General features: G+C 40.5%; 1 protein-coding gene across 1 annotated transcript in view; it reads left to right on the top strand.

Moving 5' to 3' along the window:
- Positions 1 to 962: 962 nt before the first annotated feature.
- The window catches only part of LOC111265581 (ATP-binding cassette sub-family G member 5), a gene marked incomplete at its 5' end in the record, with an annotated part of 26,170 nt that continues 3,334 nt past the window's right edge, over positions 963 to 23,798 (top strand). Inside the window, 9 exon segments of the mRNA XM_022842380.2 lie at positions 963 to 1,133; positions 8,461 to 8,576; positions 10,137 to 10,271; positions 10,862 to 10,970; positions 11,138 to 11,410; positions 11,683 to 11,859; positions 12,289 to 12,546; positions 17,818 to 17,956; positions 23,576 to 23,761. Of these exon segments, the coding sequence (XP_022698115.1) occupies positions 963 to 1,133; positions 8,461 to 8,576; positions 10,137 to 10,271; positions 10,862 to 10,970; positions 11,138 to 11,410; positions 11,683 to 11,859; positions 12,289 to 12,546; positions 17,818 to 17,956; positions 23,576 to 23,761 (1,564 nt within the window).

Here is a 23,798-nt window from a genome sequence, read left to right as displayed (position 1 = left end):
GAGATAGGCTTTTGAGATTGTGCAGGCGACACGGACGTTATCGAGGGAGGCACAATTGCCAGGTCCCCTATCAATAAGCGTTTTCTTGTGAAAGCACCGACTTTACGTCATAGCTACTTTAACGAAAAGCAACGATACGGAAAGTTTCGTATTTTCGGAAAATTCACACTGTTCATTTAGCCTAATGTTAAGTTTGGCAGGGCTCCTTACATGAACGGGAAAAAAATTCATTCAATTTGATTTGGTCACTTGTGTTTACGTCAAGATAATTCGTTAGAATTTATGCGGCGAAGGACAAGTAATCGGTACTTGTGCGGGAACGATTTTGAATTGTCTCACTATAAAGCAGTATTTATTTAGCAGAAACCACTGGTTCTGCTGATAAAAGTAAAAGTCCTGTTTACTAACGGTCGCCGTGCCTGCAAAGCCTATTTGACTAGAGGATTTAACTTGTCATACCGTTGATGATATTTCAACATAGCGAAGGTAAGGATCCACTAGTCGGGTGAGATAACCTCAATATAATAGCGTCAGCATCTATTGAAATGAATTTTTTCTTATAATAAGATAATCTAATACTTACCATAATGCACAATAAAAGGATACTGGTGAATGGTTTATTTCGATTAAATGATAGTTGGGATCACTGATCTTATGACTCGATCAAACTACCTTTGCTTCTAAATAAATTTTACAATTATACAAAACGTGGTACTAGCTAGCGGATACTATGGGACTGGAACATTGCTTTCTTTCCGCTCCATCGCTTCAGGCATCCTAAATGTGTAATTTTTTTGAAGGAAAACAATAGATGATAAGCTTATTATTTATCCATGCCGATACAATTAAAAAGTATCAATACTAGGATTTTTTTTTTGTAACTAACATCAAATAGTAAATAAATATCGTTTATAATTTTCCTATCCGTAGAATCGTTTGCTTTCATACTGTAATGCTTTTAGACGAGTCGTCGATGGCTACCGATCACATCGTTGAACTAGTTGGCATCCATTATACCGGACCGGTGCAGACGCCTTCGTGTGTTCAGAGCCTCACCGGAACAGGACTAACGGCACCCCTAATCAAAGATGTCTCCCTCGAAGTGCACGCCGGCGAAGTAATGGCCGTCCTCGGTAAGCATCCATGCTTTTAGATTTAGTCTCACTGAGCAAGCAGCTTAGTACAGATGTAATTAATCGCGACCAGACTGACGTTATCAATAGCTCTCCGATTGAAAATGAAGATAACTCCTCTACGTATATACGTACCTCTTAATGTTTCGCTGCTGCAGGTTGCTGACACGATCATCCCTATATCCAGAACACAACCTAATTAAAAATATCGGCTCAAGCAATCGGGCAGCAGGAAGACGAATTTAACTGTCCTCTAACAGGGTAACTGCATAATAAATCTTACACGAAATTTTACAAGGAACGATCGTTGAACTCGAGGGTTTCACTCTTTTGTGACTGATACATATGAGAATAGGTTTGTAACGCGACGATGTCTGAAGGGGGGCAATAATATCTGCCAAGTAGAAGGCACTGAAAATGCAAATCTTGTTGTTGGCACAACATATTGATCACCATCAACAGCTATTGTAGTTGGCATCAAAGACAGCACCAAAGAGCCTCGTTGCCTTTTTTTGAGGAGTTATGTCTTTAGCGACTTTTGCGTTCACACACATTTACCGACAAGAACAGCTCCTCCTTATACCTATAATAGTCATATAGAGTACTGTCGAGTTACGCGGAAACATAGATATAACATGATTATTTTTTACCGCTTTTTATCTTTTGATTATCCTGTTGAATTCCATGCTGAGCGGCGGTCCTATTAGTACTATAGCTTTGTTCAAATATTAAATGTCTCTATGTCGCCGCTAGCGATGTTGACGACGTTGAGTAGTCCTCTCAATGAGAATCCTGAATCGTTTGAGATATTCGAAAACGAAGTCAGTGGATTAAAGGTGGGGTAACCAACGAAAAGGTTCGCTGTCGCCGACCAAAGGACTTTTACGATTATCAACGGGTCCAGTTCGCTATCCATCTCTCGCAGAGCCTCAAGCAGGGCCGGACATAAAATGGCGTGCAGTAGTAGTTGCCATAGCGGCAACTTACCGCTTCGTGGCTAGCAATTTCGGTAGCGTTCAATAGTTCATTGCCTTGCATTAATATTCAGCAATGTCTAAAACGGCAAGACAAATGCGGGAAGGAGGGTCGCGGCGTTGTTGAGACAGCCGCTTTACCCCCAATTCAATTAAATGGAACAGCATTTCCATTTAACTGTGACTGGGGTTGGCTTAGCTGGTAGGAAATGTTTGACTGGCGTGACGTTACTCGACCGCCAAATTTGAAACTGCGAGAAGTGTGTAACCTTGTTGACGGCGTTTAGTGAGGTAGCATCTGATTCCCCTCATCCACTTACCGAGGGTGGTATGAACTCACGAAAGGCTGAAGGTTCGATTACACACTTCGAGAGCCGCTTGTAGGGCTAAGTAGTACTTTTCGTTTGCAATAGCACAGAAGAAGTTAGGTACGCAGCAGAAAAACGAAACGCGGTTTCATTCATGGATGACCTTGCAAATATTATTTTCAGCCGATGTGGGCTTATAAGTAATCTGCAACAGATGTAGTTGCAGTGATTGGTAAAATCAACAAAAGACTTGAATAAAAAAATTCATATATTTATCTATCGGGTTGGAACTAAGCATGAGTCGGCCGAGTATATGCCTCGAATTTTTGTTCGAGTGAATTGTTGTTGTTTATATATTTTGTTTGTGTCATTGTGCAAATACTAAATAGTTCCCTAAGTTAAACCTCTGTTACTCATTTTTATATGGCAACATGGAACTTATCTAGATTCTCAACGTGAATATGTGTGACAGAATTTTCATTCTTAGAACCTACCTTGCTTCCGGGAGGACATCGTCAGTTGTGACAAAGAGTTCACGTTTGTATTGGGAAGATCGCACGGAACAGCCGATAGTTCAGGCGCGGTTCGTATCAGTATCGTCTCAAGCAGGTTACACGACTTTCAATGCAGCTGTCTGTTGATTAGTTCAGCCAACACTACGGGGACGTTCCCGCTAGAGTACTTCTGGTATCGGCTAAAAAGGGTACGATTTAATTGTATACGATGGCTCCTTGAAACGCTTTCAGAGAATCAGGACAGAGACGCTGACATAAATTCTTTGAATAAACCATAAATTATCTAAAAAGATTTATTTTTTATGAATTATCTTGCATTTGCAAACAGCAATTATGCGAAGTTCAGCCGAAAGCATAAAAAACGAAACTGCAATAGATGTTGTCTGCGTATCCGTTATTGGTAACCCTTCGTAATGGGCCACTTCGACGCTAATACGAAAAAGCCGACTAATTCAATGTTCACAGTTCAGTAAGTTACGATCTTTGACTACCAAATCGCTGATCTTGAGCTTAAAGTGCGTTTTTGCTGAAATTTGACAGAGCTTTTGTCGACGGTTTCTGATCATTTTCGAGGGGTTACTATAATAAAAACATACTTTATTATTACAATGGTGCGCCTATGTACAAGGCAAGTATACTGTGTTTTAAGATTATCTAGTGCTTGACCGCGCAGCGCGCTCGACACTTTCCATAGAAATAGGTTATTTACAGGTATCGGTAATCGTCGATGAGTTTTGGATCTGGTGTTTGTCTCTGATCGTGTAGAACAATGCTAGTGTTAAATTTAAAAAATGTCCACTTATTGATAAGAAATTCCTAGGTATTTTTTTTATCACACCGACATTTGTAGCTAATGTGTTACTCTCAGTTTTGTGAAGCATTTCTTGACCTGACCTAAATATCATACGGGTGCTACCTAAATACCATACAAGTGCCCTAACGCATATCTTCAATATACAAAGTTCGACAAATGAGCGTAAGGTCCAGTTAGAGCGGCGCGTGATGCTTTGTGTATTTTCAGGTAACTGTCGTGGTAAACCCTAGACCTCGATGAATCCTTGCGCTTGCGAATTGAGTACGGCAATGGAATATACATGGCTATAGAAAATAGTAATTCCTTACCCGATAATTTTAAATCTAATCCATTGGCCTATTCATGAAAACACATCTAGAGTAAACTGCCATCGTATTTCTCGGCTCCTGAATATATTTTTACACAACTTGCCTACATTTTTAAATTGCCACTTCGAGTACCACATACGTTACTGAATTTACATTGGAAAATAGATATGTGAGATTCATGGATTGTACCTTGAGGTCAATGAGGAGGGTTGTAGCGATATCTGTGTGTTTCCCGTTGATTGTTTCACCTTCGATTCACTTTACCAGTCGATCGACGATGCTAAAACGCAGAAGGAACTTGAGATGCTTGCCGGTACACCCAGGTCCACTAACCACACTGTTACCATTCGGATTATGTCTGGCACTTCCGCGCTTTGAAAAGATCGGCTGAAAGTCTTCCTTTAAGAAGTAGTGCAAAGTCCAAATATTGCGCTGCGTTCGATGTAAATTCGTAGAAGAGTACTTGTACCTTTTCTCGATAATCCGTTATTAATTTTTTGTCTAATAGAACTCACTTCGTCGTGCCCAGTTATGCTTCTATAAATTATAATTTTTATTTGAGAATACCACTTGTGTAGGGGTGTGACGCTACAAGCGACAACTTCAAACAACAAGAGGTTTATATTAACTTTTGATAATGTAACATTTTATAACGCACTTCTTCTGAAACAACGACTTTCGACCACGCAAGATTCTGTCCTTCTATCAAGAATTTCAACAAGTCACTGCAGTATTTCCGTCAACAGAGCGACATCCACTAAGGAAGTGATAACGAGTGTCCATAGCTTCATTCCTACCGAGTGGAAGTTCATTTAAGCAAATATAATTTGGACTCATGTTTATAAAGACATTTTTAGCCCGTTTCTGGTTCTGGTTCCTGGACGAGTCATGCTATGCAAAAAAAAAAAAAAAAATGTTTAATACCACATTTCTACGTATGACTTCACGATAATGCGAAATTTCAATATCTTTTCACACAACATAAAGATTGCTATTACTACCCTGGATACCTATTTTCTCGACTGATGCGCATCCGTCTGGTCTTCTAAGTTGTCGTGTCGATACACTAAGATCATTCTTGAGATCATGTAGAGTCTTCTCGTCTCCATAGGCTCCAGTCGTATTACACGTTCCTTAGTTGTGACTGCTACTTATTACGTGAGCTCATGGGTTGTTCTTGTTTTTGGGCGCTGTCTTATTGTTCACTGGTGTAATGGCCGGCGGGTGGGGTGCGACTGTGGGCACCGGGGTCTGTGGACTATCGATACCCTCAACTTGCGTTGGAAGTCAAAAACATCTCTATGTCGATCTCCAATCAATGCGCTCTTCCCGAAACTTGTAATATCTATTTTGTTAGTTACTCCTCCCTGCCCTCAGATCCGTACTTTTCCTAATTCCGTCTTAAAGGAGGTTGGTGTAATCGTACCGGCTCGAACCTAATTTGCCTATTTGATACAACTTTAAGCGGTCACAGTCGGTAACGAGTGATTGTAATGTATGAGTCAGTGAGGGGATCTGATGCTTCGACGGAGTAGAATTTTTTAACTTCATATAGGGTTGCTTGGCGTTCTCGTGACCAGTCAAAATATTTTTTCATCTTACATAGTAATGCTGATAATAGTAGTATCTGATTTAGTTTATAATGGTTTAGTATAACAATAAAATTATTTAATTCATGTTCGGAGTATCTTAGAATAATCGATCTGAAATCTGACGTTTTTAATCCACTGGAAAAGTTCATCAGGTCCTTTATTATGTTCCGTGGCGCTAAAGTCTGCATCAATTAATACTGTTGTTAATCCACTTGTTATTGTATCTAAGTTCCTGGAAGATAGCGAACTAACTAATTCTGACGATCTTCTAACGAGCATTTATTGTCAACAACTACTTCGATTCGTCATCGACTTTAATCTGTAAACATCTTTCCACGTAACTTGAGGTTTGAGATAAATATTAATTTTCTGTAAAAATGCTTCTTGATAGCAACTGTGTATATCTTGTGCACTGCTAACTTGGTAAACGTACTAAGTTTGTGCTTAATTCACGACGATGTTTCTTTCTACTGAACGCAAGCTTAAATATGTGACTTGTTGTGGAGGCGGCGTCCGCTTTTGCGTCCAAATACTTAAGGCTACCTGTCCTTTTCGTCTTCGTATTCGGGTTTTGGCACAGTCCTATTTACAGTCGTTACCCAGATATGGCCGAAATCTAGGTCATTTAATAGAGACGGTCCATTTCGTAGGTGTATTCGTTAAAAATGGTGCTAAAAAACCTTTCTCACACGTCGCCGAAAAAAAAAGAAAGAGTTGTCTTCTAGAACCTAACAACCAATTACGGCCAAAAAGTGTAGCTTGTCGCGACCATTTACCAACTTGAGTCTTAAAGTCTTGACAGTATATGTGAGTTGTAGTTCAACTTTTAAGTTACCAATCGTGCCTCCTTCTTACCATTTTTGGCTATCGCGTCTATATCTGACATACCGGTTGCCAAATAAAGGGCCGCTAGGAGGGTCCAACGAGAAACTAAGAACTCTGTCATAATGTCCCGGTGTAAGAGGGGTCGTTCGTGATCGTTGTTGCTGGGCTGCTAATGGGATCTGTTTACGGCTCTAAACAAATTTATTTATAAAAGACTTTACGGTTCCGAGTATTGATTTGTATTTGTAGTGATAACCGCTAGATAAATAATAGCAGAGGCTCGTCGACTAGTATCTAAATTGAGGCGCTTTGTTGTTTGGTATCAATATTTACGTTATATATATATATATATATATATATATATATATATATATATATATATGCATACATCATCGTTCACTTCGCATCACTCTTGACATAATTTTCCACCTTCACTGAGGTCGGCTGACGTGTAAAGGTTGCATTATGTGTATATAGTCCATTTCAGCTTATCTCTCTCCTGGCAAAAATATATTTTCAGCGGTTCCTGCGTACTTAACCTTGGGCTTTTTTTTTTTGTTACAGTCACCTCTCATCACTCGCCTGTCATTTCGAGGCCTTTATAAGGTCCGTCGTAAGATTCAATTTTATTTCTTCGATGCATCAATGCACCTACTTATTTAGATGAAGGCTTAACAAGCTTAGCGTACCATCAGTGGCCAATCGTCGTATGGTTAGATGATATATTATCTGCTCGGACAGGGCTGAATTTACGGAATGGGAACATTAGCATTTTTTGTGATTGTTCCAGCCTGCAAAAAATCTCAGATTGTCTGTGAAGTGATGTCCCTTTGGTGAGTAGCAGAGCATCACACAGCGGTATGTGCTTGCTTTGCAGGTAACGAACGTTCAAATATTCCCGCGAAATTGCCTCAAACGCGAAGATATAGATGGGTGGGTAAGGCTTAGTGGCGTAAACGTTGGAGAAATTATAGTCAAGCTGTTTTAGCCAGCGAATATGACAAAACGTCAATAGCTTCTGGACAGGGGACGATTCTAAAAATGATTCTTGACATCTAAGTGGTTTACTGTTATTGAAGATCGAGTTCCTTGCCTAGAGTTGTACCTATTCTAACTATGACGATATTCATACGTCGTCTATAACATGGACGGGCTCGTTTTTTTATCGTATCTAGTGCGATTACTTGGCTGGGCTGAATCCGGATCTGACGTCTTCAACGCTGATCTCGCCAGTGTGAGTTCTGTTGTTCCTGACTGAATAATAGGCAGCCGATTAGTCTGAGATCTATTTCAGCGGTTTCGCATTACGGAAGACAACTCTGGGTATTAGTAGCATCTTCATAGAGAACAAATAGTAATATTCATTTCTAAGGAGATATATCGATCAACTTTCATATCCGTTCCAAGCACCCATAGGTAACCTGACAATGCCGAAGTTTGAACTAATAATGCAGGTACAAGGCTTGAGCCTTGCTCGCTAGTTGCGTGAGCTAACATAGTGAGACGACAAAGCTGTAATAGCATAACTAGGAAATAGGTAACGCTACATTTCTGAACAATGGGCGAAGCCAGACAGATTCCGACATGTAATTAGCTAAATGAATTTACATATGACCTTTACAAGATCGATATCCTGTGTTAACTACGAAGCGAGATTTCCTGGCAGGATCTACTGTGTCGTCACATCAGCTAAAAATGAATAGCTTACATTTCTACTTCGTTGCATATAATACATTGTATTTTAGGCTTGTTTAATTTTATGCGTTACGAAAGAAGAATATTGTTACTTGAGTCTCAAATACGATACAAGCTTCAATCGGTAACCAATTGTCCCCAATTTGCCATGAATTTTATTCGAACCTAAGAAAAAAAAAATATATAAAAACATATACAAATATGCGAGTAGATCAAGTGATAAAATGGATGTACTAATCGCGTACGAAAGTTGAACATTAATCTAATTCATGTCCTGTTTTTCGATTTTGCGACAGGCTCGAAAGGCAGTGGAAAAAAAGCGCTTTTGGAGGTGATTGCCCGACGAGCCATGGGCCCGACGAGGGGCCAGATACTGCTCAACGATATACCAATCACAGTTCGGCTTTTCCAGGTAAGCAGTAGCTACGACGACGAGCCTTATGGCCTGTAGCCCTATTCGAACACTCTAATCGAATTTTTACGTAAGGACAGAGTAGCCATTTCGACGTCTTGACACATCAAACCGTCAAGCGAGTTGTAAGGTTCGTTGCGGCAGTTGAGGGACTTGGATGCCAGTAATAGGGCAATTAGACGTCTTAACAACACGGCCTTTCATGTAAAGATAACTCAAGTCCTGCGCGCCATGTTCATCCGGGGCTCCATTGGTATCGTGTCGAAGGGTCGTAAACATTTATCCTCGACCTCGAAAAAACATATCTTCGACGGTCTGCGTATAGGTTGTTAGCCGATAACTCGGATATCTTTAACCCGCAAAAATAATATGGATAAACTGCAATAGCATGTCATAGTATTTTACAACGCAAATCTTTCGAATTTTGTACGAACAGCTTGAGGGGCTGTATGAAGGCCGAGGCGCATGACGTTGCAAAATTGGAGAGTGCTAGTAATCTATTATATTTTTTTTCTGTTAAAATGGGTGGAACAATGATACGCTAGTTTCTAATATTTTTACCCTTTAATAAAGTTTTATTTGAATTGAAAATCAATTGAATAGCTTGTGAGCCCAACGTGTAGGACCCGTATGACTCCTAGATAAATCAAACGAACCCCTATAATCTAAAGATGGTAAGTCTGAGTTTGCAAGATTTCGCTGAATTTGCTCCACCAGGCGGAATAGCGTTCGAGATTATGTTTGCCATTAAAGATACATAAAAAGTCACCCCCATGCCGCCATTTTTCATAACAGCGGTTTACAGATCCAAAAAGAAGAATTACATCCGAAAATGTAATAAATCGTTTACTAGAATGGCCAACATGATCTGCTAGCATATTTTATGAAGAAATTAAGGTTAAGTTTACTCAAGGTTAAGGTTAAGTTGAGCGATAATATCTTACTTTCGTTTCTTGCCTCTTCGGTTGGCTTTAAACAAATACTTCAGAGTCACAACGACCCCCATGCGATCCGATGCGAAATCAGTTCTTTCAAACTGTTCCCCGAAAATTGCAATGTATAACAGAAGCGCTAGATAAATTACGTGACAACAAATGGTAACTCTTTACCTGGCTTACGAACACCTAATCAAATATCGAGGGTTGAAGGCGATCGACCATTTTAAAGACTACCTCTACTGAAGAGTCATGAGAGTCTACACCGATCTAGCAGAGTTAGATATTTAGATCGGACATTCCTATTAAGAATTACATTTATCACGCAACAAAAATAGAATTTTAAAGAGCGAAAAATCTAAATATTTCTTTAATAATAAAATACGCTGTTATCAGCCGAATTACCGTATGGATCAAATGTGTGGAAACATTTTCCTCATCGTGTATACGACTTCGTGAAGCCTAATGGCATAGTTAGAAGTCAATATAGAATAGACGAAAGGACAGGAGTGAGGTCGACTCTGCACAATATATCTCGTAAAATAGAAGTCCTCTGCGGTGAATTTTAATAAGGTGTACTATCATCTTGATTCTATTGTACTCTTAATTGATTGGAAAATTACAGGAGCAGTGTGGTTACGTACCTCGTCGGGTTAACCTCGTGCCTGGCCTCACTGTACGACAAAGTCTTGACGTAGGCGCCCAGCTGACGGTCGGATCGAAAGTGCCCGCATCGGTAAAGAAGGCCCGGGTTAAACAGGTGCTGAAATCTTCTTTTTTCTATGTCTAAGCGGTCAATTGTCATTGTTGGCAGCAAACAATTTAATTCGATGATTCAATAATGCAAAATAAACATATTAATTAGTAAGTAAAATAAGGGTAAACGAACCTTGCTTACTTTTTTCGCCAAGATACATAATATAATTACAAATAAAACTCCTCTCTAAAGATTATTTGATCTCCGAAAAGGAGCGTATTATTATAATAATACTTCTCAATAGATGCCCAAACTGATGACACCAAACACAGTTCTAACACCACCCTTAACGCGATAAGAAAGCAGTTTTGATTAAGTTTCTATTGCTACTAACAGTAGATGTTTTCTTTTTTGGACAATGGTCGCGTTATGTTTTATCCAAACTATTTTTTGTCCAATTTTATCTAGCCCCAAGATAAGATTTCTAGTGTTTTGCGCAAGTTTTCGGATTAGCTTGTCTGATATAGTGATCCATTGAATACTACTTTTATAAGGGTTCAAAAAATTTATTCACTCGTAGACTTTCACAGTAATTTAAATTGAGCTTAAGGCTGTGTAAGTTAAATTGACTAGAGTTACTGCTTGAACCGCAGGTTATGGCCGATCTTGCATTGAATGGCGTCGCAGACCGTGAGGTGTCTACACTATCCATCAACGAGCAGAGAAGGCTTGCAATAGGGCTTGAGCTGGTCAGAGATCCGGGTATGCCTCTCGGGTAGTACTCACTTGTATCAGCACCTCCTCGCAGTTACTGACAGTGCTGCGAGTATCATACTTTTGAAACAACCTAGGCGAATTTCTATGTTCTAATATCTGGCCAACTCGTCTACTGAAACCTAACTAGATCACTGATTTTTATCATTTCGCAGTTCTGGTGATTCTTGATGAGCCAACAGCGGACCTGGACCCGTTAAACACCTACTTCGTAGTATCAATTTTAGCCAACCACGCTAAAAAGTACAACCGTATCGTGCTGATGTCGCTGTCAAAGCCGCGGTCTGACATTTTCCCCTTTCTCGATCGGGTAACTTATTTGTGCCTCGGCGAACTGGTCTACACTGGAAGTACTCGACATATGCTCGACTATTTCCGCAATGTCGGATTTCCCTGTCCAGAGATGGAAAATCCCCTTATGTATTACTGTAAGTGTTGAGCAAAACTGGGCATTCATTTTTTTTGGTGACATGCTATCTGCTAGCAATAAGGCAGTACTGAGTAACACCAAAGCTAAACTGGCTTATGTCAGTTATTACAGATAACGACATCAATAGGTACCTTGCTGTATACCTAAGCTAGAAGTACAATGCATAAATAAGGTTCAGCCCTATCTACTAATTGTTTTGTTTGGAACTTACTTAGTGACTTATTGTTTGGAAAAGCACTGTTGGCATGTGGACTTTTATAACTTTCGCAGTGTGTTTATCGACTGTCGACCGGAGAACCCGCGAACGATTCCTCGAGTCTTCTTCACAAATTCAAAGCCTTGTAGAAAAGTTTCGTATCGAGGGGGCACGGTACCGCAAAATAGCCTCCGGGGCCATATCCGATGCCACACCACCGCCACCGTCGGACTACAAGTTACCGTTAACGGGTTAGTCTAAATAATCCGTATTCATCGGCACTGTTCCATGTTCAGCATCACTTATGCTTACTGTTATAGTTTTTCCCATTAAATTGATTCGTAGAACTACGCCGATTTTCTTTTGCTCTTAGTACAATAGTGCAGAAAACAAACCTATGATAAAATACGGGTGTGCAAAAAATTATTATTAAAAGTATACAGTAATGGAGCTTCCCGTGAATTACTGAAATATAATTTTGCATTTAATTATCTATCATTTTCGATTTGGCTTTAAGAAGATGAGCAAATAAAACCTTTTCATAGATATTCTTTGTAGCGTTTAGTTAACGTTTACTATAGTACTTGAATTTTTATCTATACTAGGCTCTAATGATAACCTTTAATCGATGTTTTTTGCTTTATTGTATTTATGTCTGTCACTAAATATCCCTAAAATAGCATATGGCCAGCCATCTTCAGTGCAGGTATTCGCAGCCTTGTACGGCCGTTTTATGGCGTCATCATTTAACTTCAACTGGCGCGCCATCCGTGACCTCGGATTTCGAACTTTGGTGCTTCCTGCCTTTTTCGCGTTCATGCTCTGCTTTTTCCATCCGCTACGGGACTCACAGCAGAGCTTTTTCACTCGAAACGGTCTCATTCTAAGCGCAATTACAGCCACCAGCTTCCTCTCAGCTGCCATCACCGCTATCACCTGTAAGCATACACTAACTTTTGCGTATTACATAGCGCGTTAAAGTAAATATCTATCCGTAAAGGTTCCTAAGTACAGTTTAAATGCTTTTAGCTGGTATAGATACGCACAGTTTCATAGAACCTGCATGTGAGGCCTCTCTTCTGTAGTTTCCATTGTTTTCATTATTGGAAGCATTTTTTTTCCAAAACACAGGTGGTATACTGACACGGCCATATCTGCCTTTGAAGAAGTTTCTATCGAGCGACAGGGCTGAACAATCCGAATATTTAGACGGGTCTAGGAAAACGTTCCCATGAGCAAACCCCGAGAAGAGGCACCTTCTGTCGTTAACTGGCTGGCCATATAGACTGAATGAAGTCGAACGGATTATGGAGTCTTTTTGTTGCGCTTGGTGACGGTGTCAGTAGAAATCGAAGTCTGTTGTATATCTTCTTTTTAGTGCATTTTTTTTGCAATTGTATTTATCATTCCTTCGAATCTTTAAAATGTGCCTCTCTTTCCCAATCGAAACTCTTTCTTTCAGCCCGTCTCATATCAAGTTAATCTCTTCAACGAGCGCCATGCGACAATGTACAAATGCACCTAGTGCACTGTAAATTTTCGCCATTGTGTATCTAAATTGTCGCTGCTCGGCTACAGCTGTGATATCAGCTTCTCTGACGGTGACAGCCGCAAAGGTGCTTACAGTGCTCTGAAACAAGGGCGACCTGCAATCGGCTTTTGACCTTCATTAGCGAGTTGTTCTTGTCGCGTTTCGTGCATGTTCCTCTTCCAGGACTTGTTCTTAGCGCGGTCCTGGTTCAACAAATTCAGTACATCTTAAAGACTCGAATCCAGCTACTACGGATTGAACACTAGCGTCGACTCGGAGAGGTAGAGCATCCTTTGAACAAGCCGCAGAATTCTCGTCTGCCGCTAGTCTTTGCCGCTAATTCAATCAGTCACCAATATAGAAAGTCGCCTCCCCAAAGATGAACATATTGGTCTTCTTCTCGAACTAGCCCGAATGAGTGAGGTGAAGAAAAAGAACGAAAAATGATCTCGTAAATTACCCGCGACCCATTGACGAGCTAGCAGAACTCTAGAAAGACTCCGCAACAGCGCGGCGTTGTCTTCGCTGCGAGCTAGCAGCCGTTGAAGCCTTGTACCTTATCTTCGTCTTGGTTATTCTCTGCGAAACCGTATTACGAAAGCTCAATATGCGTGCGTGTGTGAAACACAGGCACCGATACATAGAAGCACTATACTTTAGGAAAAAAAATTATCGAAGTAAAAAAAGCGAGTTCTAACGCTAACTCCAGGTCCGAGGTCGCAGATTCGCTGTAGTCGCATACCCGGCGTGATCCCCCGCTCCTCGGTGTGTGAAGAAGTAAAAGGTGCAATAAGAAATGGGTCGTGGCAGCGCGAAACAACACTTTGCCTATTCTCGGGCCACGTCAAAGGCAGCACGTGCTTTCACAAACGCATTGATAGGACGCGTGGTCATTCGACCATCCATATCGGGACACGGACAGTAGCAATGGCTGCGGTAAAGTTTTGTAATTATGCACACTTTGTGTAGCATCTATAGTGGAGAAGACCGCATGCACATTACACAGCTAGGGCACCATGCAAAGACAAATGAAGGGTGTTTATTGCAACAATATAAGTTTTTAACTAGAGTGATACATCCATAGATAGATCGTGTTTATATACATACATACATACATATATATTATTGGTAAGTATCGCTCAAAAAAGTAGAAGGGAAATGAGGCACTGATGGATAATATGGTGTCTCCTAAATAACTGCGCATAAGCAACCATGTCTAATTGTGATGATTGAATATGTTCCGAAAGCTTGAATTGAAAATTGAATATGTTAATGTGCAGAGAATTAGTTTTATTAAGTGGTTACGTACAACACTTTTTAGCCAAGAAGTTGACTCATTTTTTAAATGAACTGCGTTTTGGCTATTAGCTTACATTATATATATTTTGAGGTTTAGGTTTAACCTTACTGCGAAGTGTGACATAGTCACCGATGACGAGGAAAACATTTTTCTACTACAAATATAGAAGGTGGGTCCATAAAGGACAAGGGTTATACCATCCACTTTGTTCTTCTAACAGGGGAGCTTTGATCTTCCGTTTTATTACTATAGAACTTCCAGAACGTTTGAGATGTATACGAGTCAGTAATTTGGTTTGATTAGGGATTCAGGGTTTTCTTTAGACAAAAAATGTTGAAGAAAAATGCGGAAATTATTTAAATAATAAATGGAACGAAGTAACCATCTTTTTTTTTCTATATCACAGTGTCGCCGGACCCAAAGCTATATTCACAAAAGCAAAGTGAGCGTAAAATTACATTTTATAAAAGTCATTGCATTGAGTTATATTGCATGGTTACCCGGGGACCTTTTGGGTCACGGTGAGGTAAAGGTCTATTCTACAAAAAAAAAAAACTGAAAGAACTAAGGGGCCTCAGAATAGCAGTCAGCTTAGCAGGGGTTCGTATATGTGTATATATGTCAAGTTAAACGAACACATCGTCTTTTCGTACTCGTTGTACCCTATATCATTGTCGTCGTCGAAATGTGACACGTAGAGTCCCTAGAAAAAAATTTGATGACCTTATTGGTATGAGATGAAGCGACATTGTTGACATCCAAGCATGATCCTAAATAGAATGCATGATAGATAATTATTTATACCATTAAAAATTATAGTTATACGGGCTTCATTATGGTTAAGTTGGTTTGGAAGAGTGGTTTTTACTGCTCTTTCTAATTTCCTAGACAAAATATAACTTGTGGATGTGTTAGTAGCTGGAGTATTTAAAATTCAACTTGCGGTTACATAATAGAACTGCATGTGGATTCACATATAGTAAATAAATCACAATTTTTACCTGTCGAATTTGGCTGTAAACTAGTATGAAACACCGTATTATCATCACAACTTGCTCTAAGAAGAATATCACGCTGTTTTTAGTCTCGTTGAGTGATTGACGTTTTTTTCCGTAGACGTTACAACTAATACTTTCTCGAAAATGAATGAATCGTCAACCAGCGCACAGATGCATCGTCCGGATGGCTAATCCGCATCACTATAAGTGCGCTTCGATGAACTAAAAGGCGCGGTAACACGCTGGTTCAAATCTCAGCTTTTGCAAAAAACAAAACCTACCAGATATTAATCATACGACAAACGAGGTACTGCTACGAAGGGTAATAGTCGTGCCTGTATGGTTGCCATGCTATTCCATAGGTCTATTAAAGAAACCCTAGACAAATAAAGTTCTTGATGCCCTATCTAAAAAGAAGTGATTCCGAAGACTTATTCACATAAAAAAATAACTAGAAACACTGAATAAAATTAAAGACGCCGAATTCTTGATAAATATATTGATATATTTTTTCCGTGGTACCGGCTGTTTTTGACAATATGTTTAACAAATGTTTACGAATATAGCTTCGTCCTTCCGAAGCTCTAAATCAACGTTTCCTTTGTAGAAAGAAAAAATGATTCATACAACCTTGTTGTCTTCTACGTATAAAACAAACTGCCAATAGTAAAGTACTCGCGAGGGCCTCAAGAAGAGGTTCGATTTGCTGGAAATCCAGGCGTGTCGCTCATATAGCAAAAAGTATGAGGACAGAATAGCGAACCAAAAGGTAGCCAATGTATTTAGATAGAAATTTCCTCCGCTTTAAGAAGATTATACGTCCAAGCATTATATGTGAAGCTTGTTTTACATAGCATTACAACCACATGCCTTATTGTCTCCGCCGCCGGTAATTTTCATAGAAGTTTCGTCAGTAGAAATACAAACGCTAATATCCACAAGAAGCTCTCACAGATTAGTTACGTTTGCTAATTTCTTCCAGCTTCTACGCGCTAGAAAATTGCTTACTCAGGGATAGCAGAACTACATGTTTCCTACCTGCTCCTCATATCTGCTCGTTTGATCTCGCCGATAGTTGACATTTTCGTTCCTGTTCGCTTCGCCGTTACAGCTGTTCATTATTGTCTCATTTTCCCTCTTATCGTGTTTGCCGAATCCATTCGCAGTTCTGCAGAAAGGCAAAAGCGGGACCTTAGCAAGGACGGGCGTTGTCCTTTCAGGGGAAGCTTGGAGCTGAGACTCTCCTATTCGTAGTACAGATACAATAAAATACGATCATAGCATCATTATCACTATATTTCTCTACCATACAGCTTCTCTACAACGGTAGTGGCCGTAACAATAAAAACATTGACACACACACGCGCTCCCATAAGGACACAGTACAACGCATGCCTCAAAGCTATTCTCATCCGAAAGTACATGATGGATGCGTGGTCGCATTTTGGAAAAATGCTGTATCTCTGATAATGTGTCGGCATGGTCCTGTTTATGCTCGCATATGATAATCCATCTACATATGTTTGCTGCGTGCACTCGTCTGTGCGCGTGCTATTGTGCATCTGCATATTTGCTCTTCTTGTTTTCTAGTTGTTTCGTGTTATCTTCTGTTATGGTTTTCTTTCGTTTCTAAATTTTCTGCTAACTTTGTCCCAGTTTCTTTCTTTTCCTCTTCCCTTTCCAACTGGTTCGACAATTTCTAGAAACATTTCCGTTATCGGCCAGATTCGATCACTCTGGAAAAGCCAATATATGTATATATAAGTCAAAATGACGCAAAGGGGTAAAAAGGAGGAGCGTAAAGTGGTCGAAGATGCTCATGTGTGACTGAGGTGTGGACGGCTGTGATGGTGGTTTCCTGCCCAACTCGATGTGCGCTGATATGTGAATCAAATGTTAGGCCTAGGAGAGAAGTGGCTCACCTTACTCTTGCTAAGGGCTGGCGGTCGATGTCATCTTAAGAATACGTACGCCCTAAGGCTGGCACTTTTTTAAAGTGGCCTGATAGTTCTTTGTGACTGAACCGGTGGCCTTTAGTTTAGGCAATACAACGCGAGCAGAGTTTGCTCTGCGGGATCATACTGATTATAACAGAACAGACGCAACCGTTGTTTTCCTTAGGTTTTTCCTGACTCTGTCAGTGGATAAAAAGCTGAAAAATTCTAACCTTTGTGCCAAGGAAATCCGATCGTGTGGAAGACGCTTTCGGCCAATAGAAGATGCAGATCTTGTCAAAAGAAAAATAATACATGTCATTAAGCCCTTCGAGTCCTTGACTTAACATAAAATGACTGTTAATTTAGTTATCTACCATAAGCTCTAAGTAAGCACGTGCTATACTCTTACTATAAATGTCTATAAAACTCCTTTGAATTCGTAGATGCTCCACATCGCACTCGCTACTACCAGGAGAGTCGAGAGGGCAAATATCGAGGGCCGTTGTTCGTATTCACGCACGCGCTGTTCTCCATGCCAATGTCGATCTTTTCAGTATTTGCAGCCGCTTCAATCATCTATGGGTAAGCCATAGACACAGTTAGATCTAATCTCAATTTTCAATTCCGCACAAAAAACAGTTGTTTTCTATAAACACAAAATCTTTTCACAATATGAAAAAAATGAGTACACAATAACATGTTTGTTGTATAGCATAATTTCGCATATTGAATAAATTAATCAGACTTATTCTTGGGTTGAACGCTATCTTCGTAGCAGTAGTGGTTCAGTTTGTAACTTTTTCTGTATACTTCCATAAGTATTCTACTTTGTTATATATGTGCGGATGTAACTGATTTTTTTTTTTAATGGAAATATACTTTTTTTTTTGTTTTTTTTCGAATTTGGACAATTAGCGTACCTTTTCGTTGAGAATACATCATTGACTACGATAGGCCACGCCACACTAGCTTCCTTACTTTTATGTAGATAAAAATGATCCTCATTATTTGTTTGCACTTTTGTCGGGCAAAATTGCGCGTACAGCCAGAGACGTTTAGAGGCATATGGTACTTTCTCAACTGTCGGTAACGTAATTTCTAGGAAATAGCATAGCAACACTGAGAAACAGTTTACACAATGACAACATCCCGCAACACTAGTTGGCCCGGTAGGCAGTATAGAAATCCCCCTGATTTATGTGCTGCCCATAGTCAACACGCGGACCTTCTATAAAAGAGACGGTGATAGCACTAGATAGCATGCCTTATTACAACGTCAGGTTTGCCGTATTGTTCCTTTACGCATTTATAAGTTAGCGGAAGGGTGGCCGGAAAATAGCGACGCCGAAAAGATATAATACGATTATTTCGGTTTCCACTTTGCACCCGACAGGATATGCAAAAGTACTGAGTGATGCCGGAACCTGACAAGACAAGTGTTGTACAGTGTCAGATAAATACTGTAGAGAAGTAAAGGGTGTCCCATTTAGCAACACATCTATTATCTCAGGTCGAACATTGGCCAACACGAAGTAGAGTTCTGGGTGTCTCCGCTAGCTTGACTGAGGGGTCTGAATTCGGGAACTTTGTCATTTACGGTTACTTTATTCTCCTACAGGGTGTTCCAAAGGAAAACCCGAAAAAGTGCCATGGGATGCTTGTCTCAGCAAGTGCGGAGAGAGTGACCACTGTAACAAGCATACCCAACATAAAGTAAAGAGCGCCGTTCTCGTAATAGGGCGTCAGATGCAATGGCTGTTTTAGGTATTCGTTGCGGATCCAGTTGAAATTACGTTTTGTGCGAATAAAGAGCCTTCTGATGATTTTATAGAGATGCTATGTTTATCCCAGCACAAACCTGGTATATCATAAGGCGAAGTCAGCGATGGGGCGGCATACATGTCTACTTCGGGAAGCTGTTTTCCTAAATCATGCTTTTTTTGCTGTGGTTAAAATTTGCCTAAACGCATTTCCCATAGACATCTTTGAAGGGTACACAGCATGCTGCTATGGGATCAGCGCCTTCACTGCTAAATCGCCCCGTACCATAGGCATTCCGTCCAGTGCTCATGTGTGAACGTCAAAATCGGCTAACCTATGTACTGTAACTTCCTTGGCTATTAGCAAAAGTTGAATGGGCTAAAAAAAACGAGGGAAGCGTTATTGAGACACTCTGGCAGAGAAAGCTGACGAGACCTCGGAGTTCTTGCTTATGCACCCTTACTGCTATGGGGATGTGATAAAACTCTGATGAGTTTTCCGCTGTCATGCAGAAAAAGTGTCTTACCACATATATCAGTCTGGCCAGGTGAGATTTTCGAGAGACGAAGTAGGAACGTCTCGATTCACCACATGGAAAGATGTTGTTACCTTCAATCGATGATGCTGTCTCTTGGACGGACATAGCGGACAACAACGGTTATGAAGAAAAAAAGGTGAGTATCGTGGCCATTATTGTCAGCCAGCGATACCTTCGCTTTGCCCACTCGTCAACATTCTTGCTGTTCAGTAGGCCGAATCCTTGTATGTTTCGTTGCGAGTCGACCGTTCACTCCGCAGTAGTGGTGGTTAAAACTGGGTTGCGTAGAATGTGCATGTAGTGCTATATGTATTCGAAATCGTGGACGAGGACCCTAGTAAATCTCCAACGATTGAGTCTACCGTGAGGTCGTCCCGCCTGCCAGTTACTCAGTTCAAAAACGCCTCGCGATGTAGTAACCTTTATTGGACCAATGTAAGCGGTAGCTGAAAGTTGGAATTTTGGAATTATTGGAACACCATTCAAATTATTATTGCTATATTTGAATTGTGGCAGCAAAAAACATTTTTTTAAGTGCTTTGCAGTAGCCCGAATTCAATATGCCCACATGCTTTCGGAGATACAAAGTATAAGGTTTTTATGCGAAGTTATAGTAACTCAATTATATTACAGAGCATAAGAAATATCCACGTTAAGTTTATATGTATACAATGCCAAAAAGTTGCATGTGTATGTATATGCAAAATGTTACAACGAGCAATTGTTAACGACAGGATGGTACAGACTTTTTGTTGTACTTCATATCGTTTGAAGCATTCTTAACGATATGAAGTCCGGGTCCATTTCTATTTAGGTAAATAATCTTTTTAATAATTGGCTTTGTTAGATTATTTTGCTCGAAATGACTGCACAAGATTCTTTTGAAGCTGACCGTTTGAAGGCGCTTACTTATTTGTCATAAAAAATATACACAAAACACTTCAATTTCATTTTCGATGTATAGATATGTCCGCAATATCCAAGCCTATTAAACCAACGTTACATCGAGCTCTTATTTCAGCCAGCCTGCTAAAGCTGCTAACTCAGAAGATTCACAGCGCATTATGGGTGTCACTATATTTTTAAGCTTTCCTTTTGGCGGCATGTTGAGCTTCATTGATGCCTTCTCATCAGCAGCATACAGGAGTATGGCATACAAAAGATATGATTGTATTCCGATTCACCGTAGCCAACATAGTAATAGCAGTGGTTGTATCCTACTATCCTCTCCAGCGTCGTCACTATTGTCAAAATATTATTGTTCCCTTAAGGAATATTATACGCTGGAGTAGAAAGAGCTGAAAACTTGTAGGTTACGCTATGCCAAAGCGTAACAGAGCGTGATCGCTATTACTTTGTCAACGCCATTACTTTGTTGTTCGCGTCTGCTTCAACTTTCCTTTTTCTTTCCCTAACTATTACCCCTCTATCGCCGTGTACCTTTGTTAGTCCCCATCTGCGACAAATTCGCATCGCTTCCACACCCGTCGCCTCGCCCCCCTTCGACAGGCGAACTCCTTCCATAATTCATCGTGACAGTTTATAGTCTTCTTTCTGTCTATTAACTACACATTGAGCCGTTGTAAGTCTGCGTAGTATGACGACACGTCGGAATCTACCACTGGGGAAGCACCTGAAGGAAGCAACCTGCTTACCCCATGGGTTCTCCTGTTTTGCTATGATTTTTGTGGCTTTGCTGTGAGTCGAGTCCTGTCGTAGATCCGCGTCCGTTGTTGTTGTTATTGTAGAGTCTAGTCTGCCTTTTCCCCCTGGCCTCGGAGCAGATGGCGAACCGATGTTAAGACAGGATTGCTGAACTCTTTCTGGCTTAGCTAGTGTGTGTTTTAGCCTTACGGTGATTCGTGCTAATAGCACTAGACACTGCCAGCCGCTTGCTATTGAGAGCTGACAAGCCTTCGCACTATTTTACCCGCACTTTTTCTCTCTTTTTTCCTTGATCTCAGTGAGTAAACGTGGAAGCGTGCAGTTCACAGACACGTCTACATAGTAACGCACGAACTGGAACTGTTGCTGTTAGGGAAGCCGCAAACGAGCTGTCAACAAGACAAACGATGTTCAAAAGGGCACACGGTCGGCACAGCCATGAAGGGAATAGATGATGTGGAACGTCATGGGTTTTAAAGGGGGCGAAATGAGGGAAAGTGCAAGCAAAACGAAGAGAAATGAAGATGCCTGTTAAGGCTCAGGGAGACGCGCCATTGTCAACAGGGTCTGCTGGCATTGTCATCACCAGCGTCATCATCATCATCATCATCATCAATGTAAAACAAGACAGCAGCCGTGCATCGCGCCGAATGAATGCCAAGGAATGAAAGTGTCCTACTGATCCTTCATGCGTATTTGCTAGTTGGCTCTCGCCGGAGGAGAAACGCTCGCCGGGAATGAAGTGTAGCTGTAGCCCTATGCATTTGCACAAAAAAGCAATATTCTCTAAGGAAACTTGAGCCTTGGAACTTATTCATAACTTAATCAATTTTAGCTGAAACATCACAACTAGTCAAGGACTACAGTATTACTAGCTTTGAAATTTAAAGATTTTCATAGTATGGGAACAGAAAAAGAGTGCTCTATACGAGTCATGTCAGTACTTACAACAAATCTATCGGGAATTAGTAAAGGCTACATAATTGCGTCTAAGGCATGGAGCTTCAAAGAATAAAACTGTCCTCTTGACTAACTGTTTTTCTGCGTTATTAATTAGTTGAAACTTTGTTGCTGTTCGAAAACCATTAAAATTAACGGGTCTTACACCCGTTCGCTGTAAGAGCTAACCGTCCATTATGATCGCTGACGTTTCGCAGACGTATAGGTGGAGGGTGCCTGTATCACGCAAAGACTCCACGATCCTCCGCGAACAAGCACCTTATGTGTGTGTACGCCTGTGTGTACGCGTTTGCATGCCTGTATTTGTTTGTACGTACGGTAAGAAAATATGCAAGAGAAGATACTTTGGACATGGGGTTCACAAACTGATCGAACTAAATATTGGTGCCTTCATGACGCTTTTGGAAATGTTGGTTAGTTAGCAGTCGAAGTCCGAAGTGATGATTGTCATCGAATCATCTTGGTAGGCCGCTGTTTCGACCTGCCTTTTCATCTTGCCTCTCAAGGAGGCATTTACATCTATGAAGACTTGCGAAGTCGTTTTCGTCTTCTGTTAGCACAGACACTTTAATTGCTTAGGCAGAAGGAGCACAGTGGGAATTATAGCTGGGCAGTTATATAGTGGCTGAAGTCATCGTCCGGCCTAACTGACCCTAACGTCGTGGGTTTTCAGAGAATCCGATGGCGGCTTTGCCTAGTCCTGCACCACTGCACAACGTACTTTATTTACTATGCACCCTTTAACATTGTCGGGTAGACGTAAACATGGAGTTTATTAGGCCGTTATGTGTAGTATACCTAACAAGTAAACTCCTCCTAATCTAGGTGTTCCATAGGTGGTAAAACGGTAGCTACGACAATTCATTGAAAACAGGTTGGCGCGACGTTGTTGGAGAGGTGAAAATTAAAAAAAAATCAAGCCATCTGTTGAGCTCTACGCAAAAATTAAGTAAAATATACATCGTATATCTTGAGTGCATGAAAATATACGTTTTTGATATGTAGGCTATTAGCCATTTTCAGACCGTGATCATGATGAGGTCAAATTGTTTTGGTTGAAAAATGAAGACGGGATACCTGAAGTTAGCTTTTAATCTTGCTATTATCGGGTTGATAGATTATTCTGCAGTGCAACATACTCTTGTTTTTATTTAAAGTATTGAAAAATTGTATATATTTACTCATCGTTGTCAACGTGCACGGTGGGTATTTATATGAGTACGTTTACATTCAACTATTGTAAATCGATTCGTTATTTTATCCTTCTGTCCATACAGAGCGTCGGAGCTGCGTCCGCAATGGGAACGGTGGGCACCTTTCTGCGCGATTCTCTGGTGCTGCTACGCCTTTGCTGAGCAGCAGACTGTAGCGCTAATGATGGTCATTCGCTCATCATATACCGCCTGCGTTACTTCTATCTATTTCCTGGCCATCTACATCACTCTTGCGTCGGGAGGAGTCAAGTAAGTTGCCATCTCTATGTATATATATATATATATA

This window comes from Varroa jacobsoni, unplaced genomic scaffold (genome assembly GCF_002532875.2).
Source record: "Varroa jacobsoni isolate VJ856 unplaced genomic scaffold, vjacob_1.0 scaffold_989, whole genome shotgun sequence".
NCBI classification, from domain to species: domain Eukaryota; kingdom Metazoa; phylum Arthropoda; class Arachnida; order Mesostigmata; family Varroidae; genus Varroa; species Varroa jacobsoni.
Note: the sequence above shows the minus strand (reverse complement) of the source record. Positions and strands in the feature narration are given on the sequence as shown.